At 42.4% G+C, this 22,605-nt stretch overlaps 1 protein-coding gene across 4 annotated transcripts in view; it reads right to left on the reverse strand.

The window, feature by feature from the left end:
* The window catches only part of CHCHD6 (coiled-coil-helix-coiled-coil-helix domain containing 6), a 280,902-nt gene that overhangs the window by 101,114 nt on the left and 157,183 nt on the right, over positions 1 to 22,605 (reverse strand). For 2 of the 4 annotated variants that reach the window (XM_021719059.1, XM_021719063.1), the window contains exon 5: positions 10,503 to 10,589. In XM_021719059.1, coding sequence (XP_021574734.1) covers positions 10,503 to 10,589 — 87 coding nt within the window. The remainder of the gene's footprint in view (positions 1 to 10,502; positions 10,590 to 22,605) is intronic. The other 2 variants (XM_008071644.2, XM_021719061.1) reach the window with 1 other exon arrangement.

Genomic DNA, 22,605 nt, shown 5'->3' on the forward strand with positions numbered 1-22,605 from the left:
TGTGAGGGGGGGAGAAACCAACACAGAATAACCCTGGGCAGGAAATGCTGCATATTCATGCAGCTGCTGCCAGGAGTGGTGCAGAAATCACTTTAAGGGGAGCTACTGACTAAGCCTGTGTTTAAAAGGGGACTAGCAACAACAATGGAGGAAATGACATAAATCACCAGCAGCAAACACCAACTTAACCATGAGATTAGCCCTTGGCCTTGCCTAGCAATTTCACCTCTCCTAACAAGGTATACATTTGGCTTCTCCTGCAGCATTGACCTTCAGTTCTCTGGTCCAAGTCAAGTGCAATGAAGAAGAATAAAGGGAATAAGAACCTAAGGAGTTTATGCAACAAGTCACTGGCATGTAAAAACTAGGCTGGGGTCTGTTCTAGGTGATGAAAGACTAAATGCCTAAGAACACACTGCAACATGGTGACTCTGTTGGATCCTGACTTATGCCAAAAACAAACAAATGCAAATCTTGGAAGGAGATGTTTTTGAGGAAATTAGAGTAACTAATGTCAACTCTCTGAGGCAAAATAATAACACTGTAGTTATGTAAGAAAATACCCACACTTTTCAGAGATGCATATTGAAGTATGTAGGGGGAAATGTCATGGTCACTGAGATTTACTTTAAAGTACTTAAGCTAAGAACAAAAGAAAAGAAGTGATAGATATGAGAAAATGTGGCAAAATCATTAAGTCTGGGGGGCAGGAAGAGAAAGGTTCAGTGTACTGTTCTACTTAGAGTAAATTCCACTGTAGATTATTTTAATATGGATTCAAACAATTCTCTGAGTAGTTGGCCCAGAGCAGTCAACTGATGAATAACTGATCCCTGAATGTAGTCTGCCAGGGACTAAGGTCAGCAAATTCTGACTGCTCCCTGTGATCCCAAATCACTCATATGACAACTGCTGTAGATTTCCAAGCCTACTTCTTTACCTGTAAAATGGGGAGGATAACAGGCTCGTTTTAGGCTGTAACACATTAGTCTATGTGACACACTCAGAACACACCAGGTGCTCTTGCAGCAAGGACTCAGGCAAGGTCAGTTGTTACTGTTATCGCCCAGCTCCCTGGGTCACTGTAAAGATCAAAGGAGCCAGTTCAGGTAATTAGACCTTTGCACATGGGTGCACTCAATAAATGCTACTGGGTACCCCAAAAAACAAACAAACAAAAAAGCAAAACAAAAAAATATTAAATATTAAAATTAGCAATATTGTATTAATTCATTTAATTCTCAAAACCACCCTAGAAAATTAGAACTGCTATTATTTCTATTTTACCGAAGTAGAGTTTGAAAGACCTGATTAAATCTAGATCTTAGGCTTAATAGCTTATGCTGTCTCTTAACCTCTGAGTGTCCTCATTTTAAATTGTGATAAATACTTTACCACCCACTCCCTAATCCTGCCACCATGAAACATAACCACCAGGACTGTGAACAGATGTATAGCTGGTTCAGATAGTGCTCAGACATCTATCCCCAAGAAACCTGGTTGCAAGGCCCAGGAAAGCCACAGCCTCTCCAAATGTGCAAGAAAGGCTGCAGCTTCTGTTCCCTCTCACTTCAGAAGGTTGTGTGAGATAAATGAGAGGCATTTCTGCAAAGCAGGAGATGAGACTATACAGAAACAGACCTTTAGAAAACCTACCAGAGTCAGGCTCGGTGGCTCAGCCTGTGATCATGTGCCTTTGGGAGACTGAGGTGAGTGGACTGGCTGAGCTCGCAGGTTCGAGACCCACCTGAGCAGCGAGACCTCATCTCTACAATAAATCAAAAAATCAGCTGGGTGTTGGTAGCGCGCGCTTGTAATTCCGGCTACTTGGAAGGCTGAGGTGGAAGAATCTCCGGAGCCCAGCAGGTCGAGGCTGCAGTGGCCGCTTGCAGCCACTGGGCTCCAGTCTGGGTGACAGAGTGAGACTCAACTCAAAAAAAAAAAAAAAGAAAAGAAAACCTACCAGAAGCAAAGCAGAGAGTAGATGAAGGGACGATGTGACAGTGATGGAGGTGGAGGTAGTTAGTGATGGTGCTAGTGATGATGGTGGTAGAGGTGGTGGCAACAGCAACAAAAGTGGAGGTTGTAGAGGATGGTGGAAATGGTGGCCACAATGGTGAAGCTGGTGGAGGAGTTGCTGAATGGAGGTGGTAGAAACGGAGTTGGTGGTGGAGGCAGTGGAGGTGGTGGAGTGGAGGTGATAGTAGAGATGAAAGTAGTCATAAGGTTGGTGGAGAAGGGGGTGGAGCTAATGATGAATGCTGAGGTGGTGGAAGTGGTGGTGGCAGAGGAGGAAGTGGTGGTGAGGGGGAGGTGGCAGAGGAATGAAGGGGCAATCTTTTACTGAGTGCTTATTGATGAGTGTGAGTTATCTCATTTCTTCTCACAATGACCCAAAGAAAATAAATACTTTGTACAGATGAAGAAAGTGAAGTTTAGGAAGGAGTGAATAACTTGGCTGAGATGACAACGGTTAGTATACAAGTTGGGAAGCAAAGATTTAAAAGCATCTAACTCTAGAGCCTGTGATCTTAAACGCTATTCTCACACTATAGTGGAAAAACTGTAAGACTATAGGACAGAGAGGCAAGGAAGTAGGGTTCTTGCTATAAGTAATGGCAGCTGCCATTTATACAAGGATTTACTACTATAGGTTAGGTTCTATGTTGTGTCCTGTATCATATAAATTGAAAATGGAATTATAGTGTTCTCCTTTTAAAGATGAAGACCCTCAAGGCTCAACGGCTTAAATGACTTGGTCATCCCTATAAAGCCATAGAGATGAAATGATTAAGTTGTAATTCAAAGCCAGGTCACTCTACATCAAAAAACCCACCGCTTTCCACTATTCCAAAAGATTCTCAAACCACTTAACTGTTGTGGGGCTGTTTTCTTATCTGTAAAGAGAACTGGACCGGGTCAATGTTATCAATGTCTTTGTATTTTCCCATCTCACTGATCACCTTTATCAAGGAAACTGGATCCCACCAGTTCAAGTATAAAAAAAGCTCATCTTGCTAAGAAAGATAGTCACAAGTCTCTAAGCAATATGCTAGTTCATTCCTTACTTTCAGTACTCTGTTGAGAACCTACAAAATGGTCATTTTCACGGTGGTACCGTTACCAACAAAAGGTACTGATGGGACAGCGGGCTGGTGGGTACATTTCCTTAGCCCCACCTGGTAAAGAACTTTCAAATTAAAACATCTTCAGAAGTCCTTTGGATTCAGACCAGTCAGCACAGCAGGTAAGAAAATGTTCCTCACAATGATCAGAAAGTGAGCTGTTTCCCTAAGGGCAGATTTCTTGCTGTACTGTTCTCAGGTCTCTGTTATCTGTCCCTCCTCTGAATCCCCTGCTCTGGCAGTGTCTCTCTGCTGTCACAATGGGAATGCACCTCAGCCTCACATCCTCAGTGGCAAGCTCTGCTCTGCATCTCTGGTGCTGACTCTGGGTCTGACACAGAGCAAGGCTTCAGCACTCAGCAGAAGCACTTGCTGGTCACATCGTAGTAGCTGGTAGTAGCTTCCAACAAGACACACCACTCACACCACTCACTCACTCACCTCCCTCCTCTACCTCCTGAGCCAGAGCTGATTCCCCTGAGAACCACTGCCTGGGAAAAAGCTTCGCACTGCCTCCCCTCTTCCCACCTTTGGGCTCAGGTTCCACTGGAACCCTCTCAAAGAGGGGATAATTCTGCCCCTTCTATAAATGCTTCAGCCACTCCCTCCTAAATCGCCAACATTCTCTTTGACAAAATGCCTCAAAAGGATGGCCTAGACCTCTTCGTCCACTCCCCTTTGCTACTGTTGACCCTAACACTTCACATAACCCAGCCTCAGACTCTACAGCAGTCCTGAACAGGCCCCTCAGTACAGTGCCCACATCCTCATGAGAGAAGTAAGGAGCCTTCCCTAGTCCTCACTGCCCCTGACAGACAGTACTTGGTGCTGCTGACCATATTCTTCCTGGAACTCTCCTTCCTGAACTGATCTGGAGAGGCAGCACAGGTGGCAGAGAGCGACTGTGGAGCTCCACAGAGCTACTTTGTGTATCAGCTGCATGGCTTCTGGCAGCTTGTTCAGCCTGTTTCCCAGTTTTTTCATTTGCAGAGCGTGTGGAATATAATCTACCTTGCAGGGTCGCTACAAGGATTAGTGATAACTTATGTAAGAGGGCCAGGCACATGGCATATGCTCACAACACTGCAGTGACAGTCATAACACGCAGAACTCCCTGTCTGACACTTCTCAGTCATCTGCTCATCTCTGGTCATCTCTGCCCCATAAGCACATGTTTAGAATTAACCTTGCAACCTTGCCCAAGTGTAGCAGCTTGCCTGCATTTTTCTCTTTCTCTTAATGGCACTGTTCTTCCGGGCATTCAAACTCAAATTTTTCTCCAGCTCGCAGCTCTTCAAGAACTCCAGCATCATCCTCAAAGAAGGCCATGCTCAGCAGTCAGTCGGCTAACACCCCTTACCCCCCCAACTTCAGGCCAGTGGCTTTCACAGCTTCACCACCCACTGCCACCCTTCCCAGGGAGCACCTTGCTGCCGGCTGAGCTCTTTAGCCACAGGCCCCAGCTTCCCCACATCCTGCCCTCTCCCCAACCCTTGTGCTGCCCACTGACATCCTGCTCATTCTCCAAACACAGTTTCTATTAGACACCAAGAAGCCTTCTTAGCAAAAGCTCCTCCCTCCTCCTCCTCCAGAACTCCACTGTGTCACTGTTTCCTGCTTGCAGACATACATTCCCTTCTTTATTCCTGCAAACATTTACTGAGCACCTATTCTGTGCCAGACACTGTATCCGCAACCCTTGGTGATGAATCACCTGATGAATCAGACTAGCGAGGACTCTGCTCACAGACCTTCTCAGCTGGGAAGGGAAGACAGTCACAGGTGCTAATAAGCACAAGACCATGTGGCAAGTGCTAGAATATGTGCTAGGGCTCCAGGCCCAGGGAAGTACAGAAGACTGAGTGGCAGGCACTTCTGCTGGTAGGCCAGGTGAGAGCAGCTCCACACCCAGCCCCGCTCCTGTGCTCTTGCCCCTTGCCCCACAGTGACTGACCAATGTTCCAGCAACTCTTCCAGAGTGAAGACAAGACACGTAGCAACACCCATCAGAAGCAGAGGCACTCCGAATTACAGGAACTCCCATGAGGCAGATCCCAGACGACCAGGCGCAGCCTGATCTGGGCTTACAGCCGGGTCTGCCACACTCCAATAGTGTGTTGTTTTTTAGTTTCTTTGCCCTTCAGTTACAGTGAGGAGGAAAGATAAAATAAATGTGGAAGGCCCAGTAGTGGCTAGAACAGGTAATTCAAGGCCTGTGCCTTGGAAAGAACGCCCTAAGCAGAGCCCTGCAGGCCCATAAGGAAGGCTTGAGGCAGCAGAGGGGCCACTTGGGCCACAGGGCACCCCCTGCTGGCTGCCTTCCTCAGCTGCACACCTGAACACACCTGTACAATTCCTCAGCTGCACACCTTCCTCAGCTGCACACCTGAACACACACCTTCCTCAGCTGCACACCTTCCTCAGCTGCATACCTGAACACACCTGTAACTAACACCCAGGTCATGAAAGGGTAGCCCACTCCTACCCCACGTGTCCCTTTCTAGTCACTACTGCCAGCACATGGTAACCTTTATCCCGCTTGCTACATAGACTTGACTTGCTGTTTTCAACTCTTGTATAAATGGAAGCATACAATTTTCAGGTACTCTTGCATATTGTCCTCTTCTGCTTAGCAGTGTGTCTGTGGGAGTTATCAACATCTTTGCATGCAGCTGCAGATTGTTCATTTTCATTCCTGTACAGGACTCCATCGTGACTACTGCCATAATTTATCTATTCTACTGTTGATAGCTTGGGGCTATTATGAATGATGCTACTATGAACATTCTACAGCATTTCTTTAGATGAACCTATGGAAACATTTCTGCTGGGTACAGAATTGCTAGGCCATAGGATATATCTATGTTCAGTTTTAACAGAAGCTTGGCTAACACCTTCCCAAAGTGGCTATGCCAAATTACACCACTACCTGTAGTGTCTAAGAGTGTGGGTTAAACCACATTCTCATCAGCACTTGGCGCTGTCCATCTTGTCAACTGGCCATTCTACTGAGTTGGTAATGGTATCACATTGTGGGTTGTAATTTGCACTATCCTGATACGGTGTGAGGTTGAGCCCTTTTCACATGTTTGATGCCTGTGCCTTCTTTTGTGAAGTAGAATCCCTATATTTAACATCTTCTTCTCTAAACACCTAGTGTGGCATCTGTTTTCCTGAACATACTGACGGATACAAGAAAGGACAAGAAAGAGACTGGCTAGAAGAGGCAAGGTTTGTTGAGTGCCATCAATGGAAAGACTGCAGGGCTGAAAGGATTAGATCACAGTCTTCCCTTAAGAAAGCGCAAGCAGAAGTGGAGAGAAAAATGGGGAGAAAGGGCTGAATGCTCACAGAGGCAGTGCAGGGAAACATCTGAAAGGGGCAGAAAGGAAGCCAAAATCTGGGAGAAGGAGAAATGAAGTCCAGGAAGAACACACATGTTTCTCAATTTCTCCCTTTCTCCCTGACTCAGTCTTTGAAGCTAGCTCCCCCAAATACCTTCTTTACTTTGCAGCTGGTGAGTTTGAAAAAAGGGAGACTGGGCCTTTGACAGAGCTGGGAGGTCATCTGGCCACAGGAAGTTGGTATATGGGCATCCTCCCGTCTGGTGCCCAATTCTCAACATCCCCCTTCCCTCCCCAACCAGATTGTGGATTTTGTGAGGCAGGAACCACAATTATCTAAACCATCTCTGCTCCTGACATTTAGCAGACCTAAAACAATGTGGAATTAATGAAAGAAGAAGAAAAAGGATGGAAACATTAAAAAGAACTGAATACTTATGTCAGGCACTCTGATGGTTGCTTTACACAAATTACCACTCATCCTCATAACTAGCAGGTTAGTCTTAAAACTCCCATTTCTAAGATAAGAAAACAGAGCCTAGAGAATGTAAACAACATGCTCAGAGTCACAAGGCTGTCACATTACTGAGGCAGAACTAGACTGAGGTCCACCAGATCTCAAAGCCCACTCATCCCCACTACCCTGCTCGACTCCATGGTCAACTCCAAGAAGACAAGGCCTTGGCCATCCAGAGCAGTCAGCTCCACAGTCTACTGTCAGAGCTGTCAGGGTCCACTTCAGAGCTACTCAGCACTCAAGTTTCTGTTGGAAGACAATAAAGTGTGTTGGTTCTGAAGAGGCACAGTCACGTTTAGATGCATGATGCCTGAATCCAGGCATCCTGTGGGTGAATCCCTAGTTCCTTTGCTTTCTATAGGAAATCACAAAGTGCCAGCTGAGCAAATGCTCTGGAGCCAGGTGTCCAGCAGGAGAGCAGCTAAAATGGCAAAGGGTCAGCGGCCACAACTCAGAAAGTGCAGGCAGTTGAGGGTTTCACCTTCCTGGTCCACAGGTGCAACATACAGAAATGGAAAATGGCCTTGAGCTGGGACACTGTCAGGCATGTGAGAAACTCCTGAGGAGCATGGCCTCCAGCTTGCTGCACACTGCATGACCAACGGGATACCTCGACAGGTACTCAAGGACAGCCAAGAGAAGTCAGAGGAAAGCCTTCTCCATCCCGGAGAGCAAGTGAAGTCAGACCCCTTCAATGATAAGATCCATCTCAGGATGAATACATGTGTGTGCCCACACATGCTAATACATTAATCCAAACCTGAAGTACTGTGACATAAAACAGAATTCCCAATACTTCTGTATACTGGGAACCTTGCACATGCTGACACTTTTGCAGATGTATCTTCCCATTAACTCTCAGCAGTAAGCACTAGTTATCTCCATTTTACAGATGGAGAAACTGAGTCGTAAGGTGGCACAGTGACTGCAGAGGACCATGACACAGAGATGTGGGCCCAGGTCCACAGACCATGGTACGCACACATCTTCAGTTACACCACACTGCTGCCCTCTGTGAACACCATGTCCAGCCTCCTACCTCCTACCTCAGGTGCCATAAGATCCTCACAAGGCCCCTGTGTCCTCAAAAGCTCACTGTTCTCTGTGGGGAAAGGGAAAAGTGCTCTTCACTTAGATCTTGTAGTGTGGGCATGAGGAACAATCACTCAGAAAGATTATGAAGTACAGGAGACCTACAACATATGATTTCCACACTCAAGAATCATTATCTAGGGAATACTGCACACAAGAGGGCCAAGAAGTCTTTTCCTCCTTGAAAACAAGACTGCATTTTGTGCAGGCTTTCCCTACCCACCAGTCATAATGGCAGGGGGAGGCCAGACCAGCACTCCAAGATGGCACCCACGGTGAACAGCAGCAGGATCCCATCCTGGGGCCCCTGGACTCGCACAGGTCCTCTTGCACCACAGGCTCCACCTCCCACGTCCCAACCTGTTCTCACCTGTGACCCCACTGAGCTGTTGCAGGTGGTCAAGGATGATGCCGCCGCTGATCCAACTTTCCCCCAAACACGTTTCCACAGTCAATTTCTAAACTTAAAAGGAAAGGAGCATGATGACTGGAAGGTCCTGGAGTCGTGTGTTCAGAAACTGAAAATGTCAAGGTCGACGAGTATTCAACAAATGAAAACAGAACTGTATGAAAGCAACAGCTAACAAAAAAAGATTGTTGTATGTTGTGTTTTCAATCTTCCCAGCCATTACAGGAATAAAATTATTCACAGATATCGAAAACCTTTTATGAAATTAATACAAGTAAGCTTTATAATTCTGCCTCTTTCCTCCCTGTTTTTGGGGTCCCTATAATCCCCCTATCTCCCAAACTGATCTCCATGTCCAGAGATGTTGGGGGTGCTTTTCTTTTTCTATCATCGCCAGCAAAATACTGTGTTTAAGAGTCAGAAAGGAGATATTTTTGCACCTCCTTCTGGAAGTATTTAGTAACTGTTCACAATCACGCAGGAAAACCTCAGGTTTTTTGTTGTTTTTTTTTAAAGCCTACACCTGCATATGTAAGGAGATTAGACTTGGCTGTATGATGAGTTGGGAAGAACAGAAGAAAAAGAAGAGCTCAACCAGGAGAATTTCCTCTACTTCAGCAAAGCAGAGAATTGATTTTAAGGAGGAGAACTAAGGTAGAGATGAGAGAGGAGTGACAAGGGGAAAATAGATTTTAGAAGAGGAAAAGTGCCGTGTGGCTATTTCCCTTCCATCCTAAACAAATACATGTACACATGCCTCTAGCAGCCAAGCCCAGGGAGAGAAGCATAGGGGGAGCACAGAAGAGACCACAGAATTGTACACACACACACACACACACACACACACACACAGTCCTGTGCCTATGAACATATGGGCAAACTGTGATAATTAGAGCTATGGCTGGGGGAATTATTTTTTACCCTTTTCCAGGATTTCAAATCACAATCCTTGTCATTATAAGCTACAGTTAAACCTGTGCGTGAGGCTGCTCTGTGAAAGATTTGCTTGTTAAGGGCCTCTCTGAAAGCAGCTCAGAGGTGCACTGCCATCCCTCAGACTACGGAATGTCACTGTCAGCGCTTTGACTTCACAGCACACCAATTCTGACCATCCCCTAAACACTCTGCAGAGGCAGACAAGTGGGTGTCAATGGAGTGGGGAGTAACCTTTCTGTCCCCACTGCCTGGAAATCCAGAAATCCACGTTTCTGCCAGGCTCCGCCGTGGCATGCCACAGAAGAAAACCTCTCTGGAAATCAGGCCCCTCAAGCAAACTGTCAATTTCAAAGCTCCAATCCGTGACAAATGATTTGTGAAGATTTGCCTGCAATAAGCTGATGGCTCAGGTTGCTTGGCATGCTGTCTCAGGAATGAGGAAGAACAATTTTTTTAAACCTCCTAACCATCCCCTCCCATGTTTTAAGTCGTTTCTTTGAAAAAATCTGTCATGATCAACAAATTAAACCTCCCAGAAAGTAAGTTACCAAATGAATTTTCAAGAGTCATTGTAGGCTTTTTTAAAAACAGGCATGATGATGTGTCTTTAAATCTCATTCATTTCAAAGGCTTATCCTTAGAAAAGCAGTGTGTGTGTAGCAGTAGGGCACTTTGATCCTCTCAACTCCCAGGAGAGAATCAATAATACAACTTTAATGTATTTGTATAGCAAGACATCACGTTATTATTATTTTTACCCAATGCAGTCTTAACTAAAGCGAAAAAGTCTGGGTCTCAGCACTGCCCTGTGGTGAAAGTGAATTTTTTCTAAAATTGAACTATAGCAGAGCTAGTCACATTCAACAACAGCAAAAAGGGGGTGGGGGGGCAATTAAAAACCAATGATGTCCATGAATGCCAATTGCTGAAAAGCTGAGTCTGTGGTGTTTGCTGCAGAATGTGGGAGAGTGTGTCCACGGGGTGACTGGCACTTGGGCGAATCGGTACTGGATCTCCTGTTCCTTTCTCCCTCATGATGGTGGCTATTCTGGTCCAGTGCAGCCAAGCACGAGTCTCACCTTCTTCTCGATGTGCCCCAGCTGCTCCTTGTAGAAGCTGTCACGGCGTCTTAGCTCTGCCTCTCTGGTCTCCAGCTCCCTGGCCTGCTGGGAAGAGAACAGAGTCCACTTAGCCAGCAGCAAGGGTACTGGGCTGGTGCTGCAGGGAGAAGGCGAAGGACATTTCTACTTACAACATTCACAATGAGAACAGTAGCAACAGTACCAATAACAGACTGAAAACCTTATGATATGCCAGATAACTTTCATATACTGTGTTTAATTTTCACAACAACCCTTCAAGGTGGGTAATTATTATAACCATTTCACAGATGATAATCACTAACATTTATTGAATGCTTCCTATCTGCCAAGTACTGTTCTCAGTGCTTCCCATAGTTTATTTCCTTACCACACTTCTAAAAGGCAGAAAGGATCATTACGATCCTCCATTTCAGATGGGAAGTTAGATGCACAACAGAGGGGCTAGGTGTCTGTCCAGCTCACAGCTACTTGGAGAGGGGCTGGGGCTTTAACCTTGGTCAAGGCACTTGTGCCTGGCTGGGGGATGTGGGGTTAAGTCACACAGCTGCTGTGCACTGGCCTTGATGTGCCTACACTTAGCACCACATCATACCACAACCTCACACCTGAGTGGAGGAGGCAGGATCCAAGTATGTAGTTAGAAGCATGGAGCCCACGGCTGGAGGGGGTAGTGCTGGGACACATCAGCCCACTGCCTGATGGGGATGAGTGAGGCCCTGCTGGGACACACAGCCGAGGGCCTTCCTTCTAGTTACAGTTAGGTTCAGGGCTCTGCTTACCAGGACAAGCAACCCAAGGCAGCAGACCTGGGGTTGAAACCAGCCCCACACTTAACTAGCTGGGTGACTTTGAACAGTTTCCTTAACTCCACCGAGTTCCAGCTTCCTCAGGAATAATGTGTAAAACTGGAATGGAAGGGTCTCCCCATCCGCTACAGGGTTGTTCAGAAGGGAAGAAAGCCCTAACAGAAATGGGCAGGGTCATAACAGGCATCCACAAAGGGCCATCAGCATCATGGCACAGCAAGATACATGGGTACCACAGTGTGCCAGCTGGATGGTGAGTGGACATCTCACTGGGATACCCATGTCCTCAAAACTTCTTAGGGGCTTTCCAGGCCCAGGCCCAGGGGCTCCCCCTGCCCTCCATGAGCTGACTATGAAGCAATTCTGTATTGCAATCTGGGCTGACAGAATCACATAGACCTGAGAGTTCAGGCCTGCCTTCGGTGACTGTATGGGAGAATAACGCCATCTGCTTACTGCTTATCTCCATGTTAGGGCTGAGTGTGCTCAGGCACTATGCTAGGTTCCTGACGGCACTAAATTCTCACCACTTCCAAGAGCACAAGCTAGGCCAATGACCAAGGTGGACTATGAACCTAAGTGTATATGACTTACAAGTCCTGAGCTTTTTAATTTTTTTTTTTGAGTTGGAGTCTCACTCTGTAGCCCAGGCTGGAGTGCAGTGGCACACTCATGGCCACCCCAGCGTCGACCTGCTGGGCTCTGGCGATCCTTCCGCCTCAGCCTTCCAAGTAGCTGGTGCATGCTAACATACCCAGCTAATTTTTTATTTTTTGTAAAGACCAGGTCTCGCCAAGTTGCCCAGGCTGGTCTTGAACCCACAGGCTCACGCAATCCATTCACCTTGGCCTCCCAAAGTGCTAGGATTACAGGCTGAGCCACTGAGCTTGGTCTAATTTTTAAAATTATTTTTTAAATTTATTTTTTGATTCAAAGGGTACATGTGCAGGTTTGTTGCATAGAAATATCTGACCTTTTTCATTTTAAGCCACATTATGGTATCAGCACATGGGTTTGAATCATTCAAGAATACAAAGTAAGACAAAAACCATATTTCTGAAAGACTATCTCCTTGGCAATGCACACCCACTGACATGAAATTTTTCAGGACCACCAGCAAGATGGCACGCTGGTGCCCACGAGTGTGTAGCACCAGAAGAGAGACTTAGGGGAAAGGGCCATGCCAGGACAGTAGTATTGAGAGACAGGCTGAAAATCTGAGAGTCAAGTTCTAATACTGGTTCTACCCTTAAGTGACCTATAGTAAGTAAGTTGCCCTCAATTTTTGGTATATATCTCCCTTACCTGCAGAAGGGAGAAAGAGTAGTAACTTGGCTCCCCCAGACAGCTGTAGAGATCTAAAAATGCCAAGAAGGTATCTGGAATGCTTCTGGATGCCAATGCTCCAGAAAAGTTAAATATAAACAGTAGGACTGAATGCTGGGGATTTCTCACAGGGTTTTTCAAAGAGTGATGCTGAAGCTCTATTCCAGGAAAGCAAGCATGGCCAACCTGTGCAGGCCAGCACTTAACTCATAACCACCACTGGTACGATTTGAGGAGAAGCTTTCTGACACAATTTAGCAGTCAATACCTACAGGAACACCTCCCAGGGCTCTGGATCTGCCATTTTCTGGCCAGTGGTCCCAGCCAAGCAGGAATATGACATGTGAAAGAAAAACCATCATGCAGCTACTCAGTTGCCATTCACTAGGGGCAAGTGGGGCAAGCAGGGCAGCAGGGTAGAGGAAGGGCATCCAAATGTCCACCCCACCTAGCACAACAGACACACTATGATGCCTCCTCTGGGTAGAGACAACAGGAACACTCATCCCGTGGCTTCCAGGGCCTGTATCAGCAGGATGTCTATGTCAGGAATGGAGGGCAGAACTAAAGTGCCAGGCAAAGATGCCCCACCATCAGCACCTCCTCAGGCTAGAGACTGTTTATACGCATGAGAAGAAATATGGAGAATGTCAAGGCCTCTTTTTCTAGTCATGTCAAATGCAACACAGCCAAGCAGTTGTTAAGTAAGGATATAATGAACTATTTAGAGAGGGATGAGTGTGTCTCTGCCACATGAACAAAACTCTACTTGTACCCTATCCGCAATGCCTTAGCCCCTTTGCAAGTGAGCCAGCAAGGTGGCTAGCTTACTGCTTCTACTTCATCCACTATGAAGCACTGCTCACCAGTTCCACTAATCTATAAGATTTATAATGAAATTCCAATGATTGACCACAGACAGGGAGGTAACATATGAAAAAGGGCTATAGAAAATGAATACAACACAAATGCCTGGAAGTCACTGCCTGGCCCAGAGCAGGCACTCAGTGATCTGGTTTGGATGAAGGAAGGAGTAAATCAGACAACACGGGTCACTCTACAAAGCTGTTCTAGAGTCTAATATTGGCTTCCTGGCACTCATGAGAGGCCATGCAACATGCAGCTCTCAGCATGACACTGGAATTAAGAGCACAGGCAGGATTCAATGACTGAGTCAGCAATTTATCATAACTTTACTAAGTATCTCTATGAGAGAGACACTATCCTAAAAGGGTTGGGGATGTAACAGGGAAGCCAGAGAGGACGTTTCTGCTCCATGGAGCTAAGATCCCAGTGGGAAAGACAAATTTGTGTGCAGATAAATAAGATAATTTCAGAAAAAGATATGCCTGGGGAGACCATAAGACAGACTAACTTGTGGGGTAAGCAGGTGGCTATTTTCTCTAAGGCTATTTCCAAGAAAATCTTCTGGGGAAAAAATACAAATTTAAGTATGCTGTCCCCAATACAAAGGTGAAATATCACCATTATGAAAACCTACTCAGCAGATGCCAATCTTTGAATGGAGAACTGAAGGAACCTTCAGTGATTTAGTCAAGGTCCTCCTCCAGTCAAGACAGCACAGTGAGTTCACACTTTGATGCCTCTATCCTGCTCCAAACACACAGCAATGGTAGATTAAATATAAGAACAGATGACTAAAAAGATACAAACAGAATAAAAAACACAGAACAGAAATGCAAAGCAGAAAGTGGGGCTGAAGCCACAGGTCTGCTGGGTCCCAGATTCAAAGTTGTAGAGGCAGTCAGGACCTCTCTTTATCCTGCAGGATCAGAATAAAAGACACTCCACACAAACTGGGGACTGGAACCAGGCTGGTTACCTGGAGCCTCAGGTTCCCCCTAAAATAAGAAGCTGACATAAAAAAAATCTAGGCGATCTCCATCTAGGACCATGGTTTTCAGTTTGCTTAAACCTAGGCAGCCCACAGGCCATAGATCCAGCCCACAGATCACAAAGGAACCTCATGCCCCACTGCTTCAGTTCCCAGCTCTGCAGTATCACCAGTACTACTGTGAGATGTACCTCAAAAAGCCAAAATCAGACCTGGTTCTGCAATGGGGTGCAGATATAGGCGACCACAGAAAAGCTAGGAAGGAGGAAGAAAGAGCCATGCAAAAAGTGAAACAGAAAATAAAGCAATGCAAAAGAAGAAGAAAAAAAACAAACTTTCCACTCAAGATGAGCCCGCAAACCAAATCTCAAATATATGAAGAGATATAATTCTTAGAAAGGTTACCAATAAAACCAGCAACTAAAATATAAGTTCGCTTTGGATGAAATTAATTTTATGAGACAATATGACAAAGAATTTAGAAAAACTTCTTTTTAATATACATTTTTTTCTTTTTTTAAAAATAGAGACAAGGTCTTGCTATGTTTCCCAAGCTGGTCTCAAACTCCCAGCCTCAAATAGATCTTCTCACCTTAGCCTTCCCAAAGAGCCTGGATTACAGTCATGAGCACCATACCTGGCCTCAAAAAAATTGTATTGTGCAAAAATGTAAACACAAGACAGAACAGAATAATAAAACCTCAGATAGCCATTACCAAGTTTCAGCAATTAGAAACTAGAAAATCTTCTTCATCTGTACCCTCCACCCAAGTTTCTTACAGTAGATCATTTCATCTCTATATGCTTCAATATATTTCTCTAAAAGATAAGGACTTTGAGTCCTCAAAAGCAAATGCAATAAAAGCTAAGATTTTGGCAGTTGGGACCTTATCAAACTAAAAAGTTTTTGCACAGCAAAAGAAACCATTGAGAGAGTAAAGAAACATCCTACGAAATAAGAAAAAATATTTGCAAGCTATGCATCCGACAAAGGCCTAGCAATCAAGATCTATAAGAAACTCAAAATGACAGGAAAAAAACAACCCCAGTAAAAAGTGGGCAAAGGACATGAACCAACACTTCTCAAAGGAAGACATTCAAGCAGCTAGCAAACATATGAAGAAATGCTCAGTCTCACTAATCAGAGAAATGCAAATCAAAATACAATAAGATGCTACCTAACACCAGTCAGAATGGCTATCTTTAAAATGTCAAAAAACAACAGGCTCTCTGTTCGCGAGACAGTGGAGAAAAGGGAATGCTCTACACTGTTGGTGGGAATGTAAGCTAGTTCAACCTTGTGAAAAGTAGTGTGGCATTTTCTCAAAGAACTAAAAATTACACTACCACGTGACCCAGTAATCTCATTTCTGGGAATATACCCAGAGGAACATAAATTGTTCTGCCAAAAAGACACCTGCACACATATATACAGAACTATTCACAATAGCGAAAACATGGAACCGACCGAGATGCCCATCAAAAGTTGACTAGATAAAGAAAATGTGGTACATATACACAATGGAATATTACACAGCAATAAAAAAAAACAAAGTCATATCCTTTGTGGCACCATGGATGCAGCTGGAGACCATCATACTAAGTGAACTATCACAGACACAAAAAACTGAATACCACATATTCTCACTAGTAGGCGGGCCCTGATCACTGGTCACATGAGCACCAAGGTAGGAATAACAGATGCTGGACACTGCTAAAGTAGGGAGGAAGGGGCACACATGTACACACTGGGTACCAGGGCCACTATCAGGGGAGAGAGAGCACGCTAGAAAGCCAAGCCTCATCAGCACAATATACTTATGTGGCAAATTCTCATGTGCACCCCACAACTCTAACATAACATAACATAGAAGTAAATGCAAAACAATGAACTTTTATTTTCTTAAGTAAAACTATAGTATCATTACATACCAAAAAATTTTTAACATTAATTCCTTAACATCATCAGACATCCAGTAGGCATTAAAATTTCCAGTTGATAAAGAATTTTAAATATTCATGTTTAAGTTGTTCGAAAAGACCAATGAAGGTATAAGTTCTGATTTACAACAAAGAAATTAGAATCTGAAAAAGGCTAATCAACAAACAGGTAAATATTATACATTTTAAAACTTCAAAATAAAATATGAAATGGATAAGACAAACCCTAAGCTGAGGACAGTAAGGGGAAATTATCAAATTGGAATGTAGTAAAGAAATTTGAGCAGGAATGGAAGATAAAGACAAAAAGTCTCAACAAGGAACTGAGAACTATGGAAGACAGATTGATGGACCAAAATGTGTCTAATGGCTATTTCAGAAGGAATCGTAGAGGAGGGAAGGAATGGCAAAAGAGGAGAAGAAAGAGGAAAAAGAGAGAGAAAGGAGAAGAATGCAAGTCAGAGCAGAAGGCAAGTTAGAGAAGGGGAGGTGGGGAAGGGTAAAGGTGAAGATGAGGTAGAGGAGGAAGGGAGCAAGATGTAGGCTAAGGAGAAAGACAGGGACTTGGGAGAAAAGGAAGGGGAAGGAAGAAGAGGGGGAGGAGGAGGAGGATGGTCAGCAGAAAATACCAAATAAAATTGTAGAAATAAGTATAAGTAAATCAGTTATCACAAAAAAACATGTGGTAGGCGGTAGGCAACCTCTGGCCCATAGTGATCTCCACCTCCTGGTACTCATGCTTCTGTGGGATCGTCTACCTTTGAGTGTGGGCTGGACCTTGTATTTGCTATTAATAATAATAGAATATGGCAAAGTAATGGGATGCCACTTTCAAGATTTGATTTTAAAAGACAGTGATTTCTGTCTTGCTCACTCTCTCCCTTGCTCACATTGATGAAGCAAGCTTCCATCTTATGAGCTGCCCTAGAGGACACCCACATGGTAAGGTACTAAGGGTGGCCACTGGTCAATAGTCAGTGAGTAACTGAGGCCCTTAGTCCATCAGTCTCTCGAGGAAGTGACTCCGGCCCAGTCGCTGATTGAGCTCAGAAACAGATCATCCCCCAGGGAAAACTTAAGAGAGTGCTCTAGCAGACTCCAAGACTTGACTATAAGACCTTAAGGCAGAGGCACACAGCTAAGACATGCCCATATCCCTGATCCATGGAAACCACAAGGTAATAAAAGTTAACTGTTTTAAGCCACTAAATTTTGCAACTTGATATTTAACAAAAGGTAACTAATACAAGATGTGAACTGATTAATCTCACCTTTAAAGGGAAAAGATGATCACTTTGGATAAAAGAAAGAAAAGGAAAACCAACTATATGCTATTTACAAGACACTCTCCACTCCAATACTAACAGTCTCACAGAACAAAAGAAATCTCCCACTGGACAAAAATATATACTGCAGTGTCTACTGTTTTATTTTGTTTACCTAAAAAAGGTTGAGCATTCAATCACAAATTTAAAACTACACCCCTCCCCCCAAGAAAATGATGACCCTCCATAAAGCATAAATTACACAATAGAACCAGACACACCAATGGGTCAATGTTGGAATTAACACCAGGGACTTTAAATAACTATGACTAATGTGTTAAGCTAGTGGAAAAAAGCTGTGCGAAGAAATGAAGAATTTTCACAGAATGATGGAAACTCTCTAGTCTCCATTGCTTATGATGAGAAATCAGCTGTTCATCTTATTGAAGATTCCTTGTACATGATGAGTCACTTTTCTTGCTACTTTTAAGATCTTCTTTTTGACTTCTGGTAGTTTGATTATGATGTATCTAAGTGTGGGTTTCTTTGAGATCTCCGTGTGCAAAGCCATATACATACTCTTGTCCTTTTACGCTTCCAGGATTATAGAGGAGCTTTTCAAAGTCTCCTATGGACATCTCATTCCCAAGTTTTCTTTTTAAGTTGTCAGGTTACATTATTGTTGGCTGAAATTGTTGTCCACCTCTCCAGACAACCATAATATTCAACAATTGCCTTTGGATGCTTTTGATAAATGCTCTCTGGAAAAAGGCTGTCTGAACTGGGCAGCTTCTGAGTCAGGTCTAATAAAGACAGTCTTGTAAGTGGGCATTATTCCAGGGAATCACCAGACAGGAAAAATAATGACAATTCTCTGAAAATTGGGCTTGGAAGGAACTCCAACCTTTTTCTGTCCCCCTCCAGTGCCTGTGGGTTGTTGGTTTTCAAGGACACTGTGGAGCTGCAGGAGAGAGAGGGATGGAATATGATAAATTAAAATGCCACAAAGCTTGCTGTTCTTACTGAGAGTCATCCATTTTTCTTGAACACCTGTTCCTGGATTGCTGCTAGCCTTGGGTTAATTTTCAGACAGATTCTGATTATTTTTGCCCATATTTTAACTGTTTTTATGAAAGAGAATTTTCAGAGATCCTTACTGAACCATTTTCACTGATACCACCTAAAACTATATGAGTAATTAAAGAGAGGAAAATGGAAATGGTAAAAACTCATTTCTAGCAAGGTAGGGTATGAATTCATGGGCTTATTAGTGTACTAACCGTCGTAAATAATCAGAGAGTCTGAAAACAAGTAATTAGAAATTATCCAACTTGAACACAAGACAAAAGAATGAAAAATAAAATGGAACAGGGCACCCAAGATATACAGGATAATATCAAATGTCCAAAGCATACATTTAATTGGAGCCCTAGAAGCAGAAGAGAAAAATTGGCCAAAAGGATGAATACTATAAGAGTCAACAATTCGCCAAAATTAATTAAAGATAACAAAGTACAGATCTGAGAAGCTCAGAAATATTCCAAGCAGGATGCTTTTGTAAAGTTCTTAAATAATTCCTAAGTAATGAATTATTTTTGAATGTAGATTGTGTAAGTTTTAAAGTATATAATTTCTAGAACAATCCTTAAAAAAGTTTTTAAAAGGCACAAATAAAAAGTCAATAGAAGAGATAATGGAATTCTAAAGATATTGATGATATGATAGATTTAAATCCAATCATATACAAAATTACATTAAATATAAACTGATAAATCCACCTGTATTAGTTTCTTCTTGCTGTTGTAAGAAATTAGCAAAAATTGAGTGGTTTAAAACAATATAAACGTATTCTCTTACAATTCTAGAGGCCAGGAGTCTCAAATGGGTCTTACTTGGCTAAAATCATGGTGTTGGCAGGGCTGTATTTTTCTGGAGGCTCTACAGAAGACTCTACCTTATCTTTTCCAGCTTCTAGAGACTGGTCTCATTCCTTAGCTCATGGTCTCACATCATCCTGATTTCTGCTACCTTAATCACATCTTTTTTTTGGACTCTCCTGTCTTCTTCTTTCCCTTATAAGAACCCTAGAGATTACATTGAACCTACTTGGATAATAAAGGATAATGTCCCTATCACATATCCTTAACTTAATCACACCTGCAAAATCCCTTTTGCCATGTGAGGGAACACATTCACAAGTTCCAGGAATTAGAAGGTAGACATCTTTAGGGGACCACTATTCTATCTACCACATTCCCCAATGAAAAGGCAAAACCATAACTCTATTTTATTTATAAGAAATATATTTTAAATATAAGGACACCAATAGTTAAAAAAAATGGAAACGGACATTTTATGCAAACGAAGTATAAGGAAGGTGGTATAGCTATATTAATATTAGATGAAGGAGAATTCAAGACAGAAAATATTACCAGATATAAAGAGGGGCAGGTTATAATGATAAAAATACAATTATTCAAGAATAACAATTCTAAATGTGTAAGCACTTAATAATAAAACTCCCAAATACATAAAGCAAATTTGACAGAATAAAGGGGAAGATTAATAAATCCATAATCATACCAAAGACTTTAATAGCCTCTCTCAAAATACTGATAGAATAAGTATACAAAAAACCAATAAGGATATGAGAGATTTAAAAAATATATCATCTAATATGACCTAGTTGACATTTATAGAACACTACATCTAACAACTGCAGGATAAATACTCTTCTTAAGTGCACTTGAAATAGTCACTAAAATAAGAACATATCCTGGGCTATAAAGTTTTTTAAAAAAATGAAACCATACAAAGTATGTTCTATGATCACAAAAGTGTTAAATCAGAAATTAATAGCAGTAAGACACCCAGAAAAATCCTCAAATGTTTAAAACTAAATAGATTACTAAATAACTCATGACTTTTTCTTAGTCAGAAGAAAAAGTAGTCCTGGAAAAGAGACTTGAAAATATCAGACAAAAATCTAATTAGCAGATAATGAGTTTAAAACGGCTATTATAAATATGTTCAAGGATTTAAAGGAGAATGTGAACATAATGATATAAATGGAAACTATTCAAAAGGACCAAATGGAATCAAGAGCTAAAAGTTATAATATTTGAAATAAAAGGTTGAAAAAGTGAATGCTATCTCAGTCACTTGTGGGACAATTTTAATATCAAGTGTCTAACAAAATGTAATTGAATTCCTGTGGGGGGTGCTAATAGTGGAAAAGTATTTGAATATTTGAAAAATGAATTAAAATGTCCAGATGTGTTAAGTATAAACTATAGATTCAAGAATCTCAACTAACAACATACCAAAACATAAAATGTGATGAATGCAATAACAGAAATATAAAAACTGTATACCCTCACTCCTGTAATCTCAACACTTTGGGGGATTGAGGTGGGGGGACTGTCCAGGAGTTTAAGACCAGCCTGAGGAAAATAGTAAGACCCCATATCTACAAAAAACTTTTAAAAAATTAGCTGAACATGGTGGTGCATGCCTGTAGTCCTAGCTACCCAGAAGGCTGAGACAGTAGGATTGCTTGAGGCTGTGGTGAACCATGATCATGCCACTGCACACCAGTCTGGGCGACAGAGCGAGACACTGACTCAAAAAATAATAGAAATTTAAACAAAAATATTCTTCATTTCACAGATAAATAAAACAGGGATCAGATTAGATGACTTGCTGTAGGTCATGCAGACATAGGCTATGAAGAAGATGGGTCCCTGACTCCCAGATTGGTAACTCTACAATATCTGGAGCCATGTGATCCCATCTGGAACTATGTGCTTTGATAATATAAAATCATTGCTTGATCATCAAACTTGATGACCCTAGGAACATGCATTATAACTGTGCTTCTCAAATGTTTAAAGTATATCTGAATCACCTGGGATTTTTGAGAAAAGGTAGAATCTAGATTCTGGATTAATAAGTCTGAGATGGGCCCAAGATTAAACATTTCTAACAAACGTCCAGGTAATATTATTTTGAGTAAGAAGGCACTAGGATCATGCATACAGGAAGACAAATGATGGTTATGATGAGATCTTTAAGACCTTACAAAATCTACAATGGGTCTAAATTATGTTCACAACTCTTATGTTAGACTTATTATAACATAACCTAATTTTAAAAGACAATATAGAGTAAGGGCTTAAGAGAACAGGCTTTGAGTCAGAAAAAATAAGATTTGAATGCCAGATTTGTCACTTCCTACATAAGTGACCTTGATAAAGTCAGAACTTCTCTTAGCCTCAGTTTCATAACCTGTACAATGGAGGAATTAATACCACCTGTATTTCATGAGGTTATAATGAAGTTAAATAAGATTAGTCACATAAAGCACTAACCACAGTATCTGGTACACTATGCTTTTTTCAAAATAAATGGCAGCCAAGAGTTACTTTCATGATAATAAAAGTGTTATTAAACACTCAATCAGAAAAGAAAACACACCTATCCACAACCATATTGGATAACAGATTTTTACTATTAAAAGGCATATCTCAAAGATAAATATAACTCTGAGATGATCTGAACTAATCTCCACACTTGGAACTAATACTGGGGTGCTCTGGGATGTTTTTTCCCTCCCTTCATTACACTATTCAGTCTTCCCTCTTAATATTTCTAATGTATTTCTATGGTAACTATCACAGAGTTCTTTCTAAAATACGCTTTTGAATTTTTTATTGACATAACTCACATCATAATACTTACCCTTTAAAAATATGCAACTCAGTGGTTTTTATGATATTCACAAAGTTGTACAACCATCATCTAATTCCAGAACATTTTCATCCCCCGCAAAAGAAACTGTGCCCATTAGTAGTCACTCCCCATTTTCCCCTACTGGGGGAATGTCC

The sequence above is a fragment of the Carlito syrichta genome, unplaced genomic scaffold, assembly GCF_000164805.1.
Source record: "Carlito syrichta isolate Samal-C Ts95f unplaced genomic scaffold, Tarsius_syrichta-2.0.1 Scaffold113541, whole genome shotgun sequence".
Classification (NCBI taxonomy): Eukaryota; Metazoa; Chordata; class Mammalia; order Primates; family Tarsiidae; genus Carlito; species Carlito syrichta.